General features: G+C 32.6%; 1 protein-coding gene across 1 annotated transcript; it reads right to left on the bottom strand.

Annotated features, from left to right (window-relative positions):
* Positions 1-4,668: 4,668 nt before the first annotated feature.
* On the bottom strand, positions 4,669-9,032 carry LOC147068843 (uncharacterized; the record flags this gene model as incomplete). Its single annotated transcript, XM_085951725.1, has 3 exons — positions 9,021-9,032; positions 6,803-6,982; positions 4,669-4,864 (listed from the first exon to the last, which is right to left on the bottom strand). Coding segments are annotated over exons 1-3 (388 nt in total), but the record flags the coding sequence as incomplete, so codon positions are not given.
* Between the last annotated feature and the right edge of the window lie 463 nt (positions 9,033-9,495).

Here is a 9,495-nt window from a genome sequence, read left to right as displayed (position 1 = left end):
CGCCGCGTGGTGTCCATATGCTCCAGTTAAGGGGCGGATATGGGCAAAGAAGAAGAAAAAAGAAGAAGATTTTTTTTAAGTAGGTATATGGGTGGAGGTTTATATAAGTATTTAATTTTGTGATAATTACATTGGTGAGTAAAAGTATTTAAAATAATTATTATTCTTTGCTTTTATTTGATATTATTAATAATTTGAGACTGTGTGATCACTATCTATCCTATACATCCTAACATATACAATTTTGAAAAATAATTTCTGAGAGAATATATTATAACCAATATGATTGTGACAATAAGTTAAAAAAAAAACTAATATAATTAAGTAATTGTTATTCCAAATCTGATTGTTTTCTTTTAACCTTTCACACTAGTTTCCCGTACGCTCCGTGGTGGCGCTGTAAAAACCTTCAATAAATTTATTCATCACCTGCGAATTTATTTCGATGTATAATCTATGACTCAACGAAGTGAAAGCTGTGATGAACGAATGTAGACAGTAAAACGGATTCATCTCCTCTGCGCATGCACAAAACGTCTCGGTGTAAAACCAGAATTTACAAGTTGAAGAGGAAGTCGGCGTTGTAGTGACTAAATGTGGACTTAGCTATTGGGCGAGGAACGTTGGATGTTTTTGAATTGCGTTGCCGATCGCATCGCATCGTCCACGAGAGTGGTCTGAAGATTGGGATAGTAGGTCGTAGGTCAGTAGAAGAAAGCTGTCCAGTCGAGAGAACGTAAAAAAATAAACGCGAGAAATTTAGCATAAGGAATAATGTTAAAAGATAGCGCTATTTTTAACCTTGTAAGGTTGAATGATTTTTATTATTAATGCAATTAATATTATTATAATTAATGAATTTTTTCATTGTATTCGACTGGTAGCTAGCAAGATGGTCACTTACTTACTCAAGATCAGCTGACTAATATACTGGAGTGCGATTATCCGGTCTTTTCGTACTCTATGGGAGCCGTCTGCTGAAGGCAGACAGTTCTGTCGGTGTTAGTACCTACCTATCTAAATGCCATTGGGAACTTACCTACCGACTATAACTTGGCTATAGGTCATGCACAAACGAGGTTGATTCCATGCATTCCTCAATAAACTGAGCAACAGAAAATAGAGTAGGAGTCAAATCATACTTCTCATTGAAGTTAAATATGGTCAAAATATACAGCTTTTCTGTGCTTGATAGATTTAGTTACCTACCTATTTATAAGTTATTTTGTCTTATTTTCTGCTGTTAAAAATTTCACATTAGTAATATGATCAGCCCAGTGGGTCTATTCTATACTTATCGAACACTAAAGTAATAAATAGTATCAAACTTAGGGTAGGTTTGTATCAAAATATTAGCACTTATTGTAACAATTACACGAAGCTGGTTTTTATTGTTGCAATAAGTGCGATATTTTAACAGCAGCAAGATAGGTGCTGTTAAATATAGCACTTATTGCAACAATAAAAACCAGCTTCGTGTAATTGTTACAATAAGTGCTAATATTTTGATACAAACCTACCCTAAGTTTGATAATATTTATCACTTTATCACTTTAGCGGTCGATAAGTATAGAATAGACCCACAGGATATCTTCATGGTCCCCGTTACAGCCACACATAGAGAGCCTTACCCTCTTCTTATTTAACGTTTTAGTTTTGACTTAATAGACCAGAACGTAACGCACCTACTGATGTACTTACCCTCAAGTTCAAAGCTAGCTCAGGGTGTTGGTGTGCACTTATGGTGTCAATAAATTAATAGTGAAATAAATTGTTAGTTTAACTTTGTAATTTAATACTATAAAGGAGCACGGGTCCAGAATTAAATAAAACACCAGGATTGGCTTTACTTCGTATATTGTTTTCACCAGATATTTTTATAATATTCCTTTACACTTGCATCTTAGTATTAATTTATGACTTAATATGAATACGAAAATACTTTATAACAAGGTTCTTAATATTTATTATTTTTTAGATACCTAATTAATGTTTTATAACATAATACGAATTGCTCTTTACAATTATTATTGCTTTGAATTACATTCCTCATTGTTTCTTAATCAACAATTGTGGCTATTGGATTACAATTCTTATTGTTATTTTATAATAATTATTATTATATTTCAGTTATCACTTAAACACCTAGCGATTACTTTAATTTATCCGGATAATTAAAACAATCTTTGCAGCGACCGGCGTCGGCTGTAACTTTGCACTATCTTTCTTAACAAACCGTTGAGGTCATATTACGTGCATCTCAGTCTGAGGCTCTAACCGCCCTTCCCGCGAGAACCGGCGCCTTTAACAGAGATAAATTACTCCGTGTAACTCTGCTTCTAATTGGCTAACGGTTGGCATCAAAATTATTATCCGAATACATACAATCTTATATCTACAAATATTTCCAACATTGTCTAAGTACAAGTCTTATTAATAATGAATATAAGGTTCATATCTTAATACACATGCCTAATTACATAATGGTGTTTATTTACAATTCAAAATAATACCAGATCAAACATTATTATAATATAATTATTATAACCTACTGATATTATTTAGCTTTCGTCTCCTTCTTTCCGTCAGCACTATCATGTATTCATCTACGTTATACTTATATGTTTATCAATTAGCTTATATTATTATGTAGACATTTTACAAAATTATTCAATCTTATTACTAGATAAGTACTCTCCTCATCTTTCACCCTGTGTTACCGTTTACTTCTACGCCTCGTATACCAGCTCGATACTCAATGCATACGACTTTTATCTGAAGAAGGAAATCGATAATATTATTATGTTTTCAGCCTTTTGACTACAAGGTCAGGGAACGTGTTTACGCTAATTAATTACTCAAGGATGGATAATGGTATAAGACCACAAAGTCCAGCAACGTAACACCACCTATAGTTATTATGAATGAAGCATCAGATCTTTTCAATGTTGGCATTTAAAATAATTCTAGGTGATTAGGTACTACTAAGTACACTCTAGTTAGGCAGGTACCTACAAAGTTGATAAAAAAATCCTACTTGAGATATAGTATAAATTAATTAAATTAGCTACAAGAATTTTACAATACATATTGATATAACAAAATTATTTTCCAATATGCAGGGTGTATAGAAAGACAATCCGACACGATATATAGATAACACGAGCCAATAATAAATACCTACTACACATCATTATTATTTAGTTGAAAATTATGGTAATTTGTGCAAAACCATTTATTACTGCACTCAAGTAAGTAGATAATCACAAAGTTAATAAAATACTGCCACTGTTGCGCGTGTAAAAAAATGGAATGAAAACTGAGCGATATTAATATTTTTGTGGAGTTTATGGAGTTTATGGAGTTTGTGGAGTTTAACATGATGTTTGACAGACTGCATAAGTGGTACGTCTTCATAAACGTCATAACATAAATATAAAATAATGGGTAAGTTTGCGAGTATCTATACGAACATACATTATAATTAGAAGGCTATTAACATTAGTATGTCTTTGTATGATTTTTAAGACTACTAGCTGTTGAGCATCTACATAAACGTAGATATAATGCATTTATAAGGTTTTTAACCAGTATGTGTCATTTTATGTATCTTAAGATCATCAAGTCGCGAGCATCTATATGAACATACACTGCATTTATGAGGTTTTTCACCAGTATGTGTCATTTTATGTATTTTGAGACTACTAAGTCGCGAGCATCTATATGGACATACATTGCATTTATAAGGTTTTGCACCTGTATGTGTCATTTTATGTTTTTTAAGAACACTAAGATGCGAGCATCTATATGAACATGCATTGCATTTATAAGGTTTTTCACCAGTATGTGTCATTTTATGTGTTTTGAGACTACTAAGTCGCGAGCATCTATATGAACATACATTACATTTATAAGGTTTTTCACCAGTATGTGTCATTTTATGTGTTTTGAGACTACTAAGTTGCGAGCATCTGTATGAACATACATTGCATTTATAAGGTTTTTCACCAGTATGTGTCATTTTATGTGTTTTGAGACTACTAAGTCGCGAGCATCTATATGAACATACATTGCATTTATAAGGTTTTTCACCAGTATGTGTCATTTTATGTGTTTTGAGACTACTAAGTTGCGAGCATCTGTATGAACATACATTGCATTTATAAGGTTTTTCACCAGTATGTGTCATTTTATGTATCTTAAGATCACCAAGTCGCGAGCATCTGTATGAACATACATTGCATTTATAAGGTTTTTCACCAGTATGTGTCATTTTATGTGTTTTGAGACTACTAAGTCGCGAGCATCTATATGAACATACATTGCATTTATAAGGTTTTTCACCAGTATGTGTCATTTTATGTGTTTTGAGACTACTAAGTCGCGAGCATCTATATGAACATACATTGCATTTATAAGGTTTTTCACCAGTGTGTGTCAATTTATGTATCTTAAGATTACCAAGTCGCGAGCATCTGTATGAACATACATTGCATTCATAAGGTTTTTCACCAGTACTTGCATTTTTATTTGCTTTAATATTACTATGTTGAGAAAATACTGTGACTTGATTTTGATCATCAATCACGTCCATGTGAGCAATTTTGTGAGTTTTTAGAGCACTTCTGCTACCAAAAACTGCGCTACAAATGCAGCAAATTAAATTACGTGAGAAATGGATGACTTTTCTTAGAATAAGGCGTAGTTCCTTAGGAGTATCTCGTTCTAAGATTTCTTTTTTAATGTCTTTCTCATCTATCGTGACTTCTGAATGCTGCATCATTCTATCCTGGATTCCATCATCTGAGGATTGTTGACTGTCGCCTGCATCGTGATGCTTTGTGAAAAATGCCTTGGTAGAAACCTAGAAAAAATCAATATCATCAATTAGTATGTGTTATAATATTCCATTTGTTTTTTTTCCTTTTCAGTTTTCTTTGTAGACATTATTAAATAACGAAGTGAGAGTAAACTGACAATAGTGTCGTTGGAGGGTGTGCATAGGCCTGTGACACAGACACAAGAGCACTGACCTTCAGTTGGTGTTCGTGGACGTGAAATTATGACGACATAACTGCATATTTCAGCCTTATAATAAATCCTGTCGCTAAATAAAATTACTTTTACCACCTATAACAAAAACAAAGTAAGAACCAAGGAGTAAGTCCCGCAATTTATACTGACCGGTTTAACAACTACTCAGGATGGGCTCTGGATGCCAAGAGTCGACCTAAGCGGTAAGTATTATAGATGAAGTATATAGGATTAAATAAATAAATTTATAGGTATTACTGGTATGCATAACGAATTATGTATTAAAATGTTTAATTGTATTGTTAACATAAGTTCACCGAGCAAATTTAATATGCCATTACTCAATGTATAGAATCGATTAAATTAATAATCATTATATGATTGCCATTATATTATAATCAAATGACGTATCAGAATACTGCATCTTTAAAATATGTATTATTATTGTGCAAAGTTACGTAAATTTAATAATATAGTGCAAGCTCTCCTTCTTATAATAGCTATATTACTCCGTATGTCAGACAGAGCCAGCGCTCGGGCCAATTTTCCACTCACCTTTTGTTTGAAGTATAAGGTGCAGTGAGTGGAAAGAGCATACACTAGGTGGGCAATTTTTCATAGATAAACTCTATACGAGTGAGCGAAATAATACCGTAATGCTAAAACAGAATTAATTAAAATTTTCTTGCACATTAATTATTTGTGATGCCATAATTAATTTATATAAACATAGATATAAGGCGAACATAATAATATTAACTAATAGACTAAGATAATCTTAAGCCTTTATAACTTTGTATCTATCATTTAGACGAGTATGTCCAAACATAAGTACAGATGAAAAATCATAGTTTGTATAGCTCAAAACTGGATGATATAACCATAAAGTGTAAACTTACATTATTACAAGTCCAGTCGATGAGCTAAGGGTTCATTATGTGAGCAAACTATTAACTTCTTTTATTCAAGATGTAACTATTTGAGATGTAAAACTTTAATCCGCGCAGCGTATCTCTTCTTTTTCTGGTTAAACCTGATGAGAAGCCGCGACTACATCCTAATTACGTGTGCTGTTCTTCAACTTTCTAATTAGCGACTCTATATTATTAAGACATTATTAAGACTTTTATAAGTCAATACAAATTAAATAAATAAATATATATAAATAAATTCTAATGGATTCAAGCTCTGTACTATTCCATTTAAGTCGTTTTTTGCGACCCGGGTTTCGCCTGACACAACACACACTGACAACGAACACCCTTAACTCTACCTTATATAATAAAACAATACAATAAAGTAGGTAAAAACTCCATTACCTACCTATTTAGTCAGAAATTACAACAAAAAGTACAATAAACAAATTATGAATAGCTGAAGTGTCAGTAAAAAACCCAATTAGTAAAAACCCTATCTTAATAATAACAATACACTGGACAGCATATTATTATAATAAATCGTCAAACCGAAAAAGTGGCGCAAAACCAGACGTACAGAATGCACTTCGTGAAGAACTCCGCGGTGGCCAGATACTACAAATCATTTTGAAATGTTAGGCACTGTCGACTATCTAAAGATACACAATAGATACCTATGTCCATTAATTTTAAAGCTTAAATACGCTACCTGTTGATATAAATAATAGCGAGGATATTATATTTCATGTGATTAAGGATTACTAAGTCGCTGATCAGCAATCATGTTAGGATACTTCCGCATTCAGAATTGTGCAAATGCTTAAAAATTAAATACGTGAGAAATATATTACCCTCGTCAGAATAAGTCGAAGTTCTTTCGGAGTATTTTGTTTAAAGATTTCGTTTTTAATGTTTTGTTCGTCTATCGTCACTTCTGAATACTGCGTCACTTGATCTTCGATTCCAACAGGCGAGGATTGTTTCCTCCTATCTGTATCGTGATGCCTTGTGAAAAATTCCTTAGTAGAAACCTAGAAAGCCAAAATTATAATTATAAATTACTTTTTATAAAATTATTATTTTTTTTCAACGTTTATGATTTTCAGAATCTTCAGACATCAACCCAATTAGAGCTGACACTGCGACTGGCACGATTGAATTAGTTGGCCATTAGATAAAATTAACATGATATTTAAATGTGATAATTAATTAGTAATTAGTAGACCAGCAAAGAATCGATTTTAAGGCTATACCTCAGTTGAGGCATGGTATAAAAGATCGTGGCTAGGCGATGCGCGGATTGCGGGTCGCGGGTGCAAATGACGCTTGCCGAACGAAATATAATTTGTCATATAAATCTAAGATGCATCCATTTAATGTTTGTTTATTGTTCTATTTTTAACAATAATAATATATTGACATGTTTTCTTTTTCAAGTAAATAGTTAACGTTTTTAGTCATCTTTACAAGATTTAAGAATTAATACCCCCGTCGCCATCACGGAACAAATTGACGTATTCACACCTCGACGTTCACTCTCCAAATACCAGCGAGTCCAAAATTTCGTCGCGCCTATAGTTGAAAATTATATGCCGGTATTTATTAAGTAAAGAAATGAGAGTAAAAATGAAGACAATAAATCGTCTCTGTTCTGGCAGAACATACTAACTGGAGAATACTAATTTAGAGTAATTTAACTTTGAAGTTGTTAAAATGTTTGAAATGGTCTATCATGTGAGTTTATTCAGTAATCGTAAAAAGGATGACTTTAAAATAAAGACTGTTTATTTATTAAGAAGGTTTCCAGGCGGTTAAGTATGAAATAAGGAACATTTTGGTACAACTAACTCAATATGTCATTTTTTCGAATAAGTGTCTTCTGCCAGAACAGTGACGAAATGATCATAGTACCTACCCTACCCCTGTCAAGGTATTACATACGAATTCAATATTGTTACAGAATAATCCGTAAAAAGTTAAAACAAAATATGGAACTCAACATGTAACATCCAAAAGGAAATACATAAAACAGAATAATATGATACAATTATTGTGGTACAAGTCTTCGTACAATATGTGTAATTTATTTTGTACTTTGGAATGCAAATTCAAAGAAAGGATGTAACGATGGCCATGCAGCTTTCGCGTCGGGATGCGTGAGATAAACCTCCTTTTTGCTGGAAGCAATTTTTTTTATAAATGTTACGCCGAATATGCGAAATTGACTATTTACATGAAATGGGCAAAAATTTGTCTAAATCATGAAAAATGCGATCCCGTAGCCTTATTCATGAATTAGACAAAATATCTGCCGAGTGCGTGAATTCAGCGCTAATTTTTCTGCCTAGTTCATGTATTGGACAAATTAGATAATAGCGCTACGGTGGTGTTTTTTTGCAACAAAGTCAAATGATCATGCATTGGTCAAAATTTACGTATATTATCTATGGTCAAAATAGATGGTCGCGCTCCAGTGGTGTTTTTTGCAACTAATGAAACTAACCAAATATGTCAAATGTCATTGATTATAATATAAAAATATACCAATAAATAACTACAATGTCGTTCATATTCATTTACTATGCGCAAAAAAAAATCTAGAACTATAATATGATACCTAACGGAAGAATTTTATTAAAAGCTATTTACGCGATTTGATTCGTGCTTGGGTATCAATCGTGCAATGGTCGATTGTATGTTTGTGATAGTTTGTCGACACTTGTTAGCTAACCTCAAAATGGACATTCAGTTGAATTCAGAATTACATGACCTAACCTAACCTAACCTAATAATAAAAATATTATATTACGTCCAATTAGAACTAATAAAACCATCCGTATTAAATTTACTTTTTCTACTGTCATGTTGACAGTTTAAGAATTCCATACCCTGGCGAATTCACGTAGTCGGCAGATAATTTGCCTAATTCATGAATAAGGCAACAGGCTTGATTATTACATGAATTAGCCAAAATTTTTCCCATTTCATGTAATCGTCAATTTCGCACATTCGGCGTAACATAGACAAAAGAATAAACGTTATTTTTTTTACATAATACTCGTATCTTACCTTGCATGACATAAAAGGCACTCGCGGGAGATTAATTTAACGTACAGTGAATCGCAATTTTAGATACCTATTCACATTAAAAATTGCTTTACATTAGAATGATTGTGATGTATAAATTATCATAATTAAATACTCACCATTTAACTGAAGGTGTACAAACCTACACATATATTATATTAACATATTATTAGTGTAAGCTAAAACCAACAAATGAAATAAGTTGGAGCGAATTAATAATAGTGTAATGAGGTTCAAAGATGCATTTGCAAATTCCAACCTTCTATATAAGACAGCACACATGATGTCTACTTACAATTGGTTTGTAATCTGAATAGGAACAACCCGGTTGAGGGTATTCATAATCATATAACGGGTGTGAAACATCTTCAATAATCTCACGCTTGACGACGGCTTGTTGATCATCTGTCTCAGATTTTATATTAGAGAGGTCAGCCATTAGGCACTGAAAGAAGTA

This window comes from Rhyacophila brunnea, unplaced genomic scaffold (genome assembly GCF_057557595.1).
Source record: "Rhyacophila brunnea isolate RB1 unplaced genomic scaffold, BYU_Rbru_1.0 scaffold_244, whole genome shotgun sequence".
NCBI classification, from domain to species: domain Eukaryota; kingdom Metazoa; phylum Arthropoda; class Insecta; order Trichoptera; family Rhyacophilidae; genus Rhyacophila; species Rhyacophila brunnea.
The sequence above is the reverse complement of the archived record's forward strand: the minus strand, read 5'-3'. Positions and strand labels throughout refer to the sequence as shown.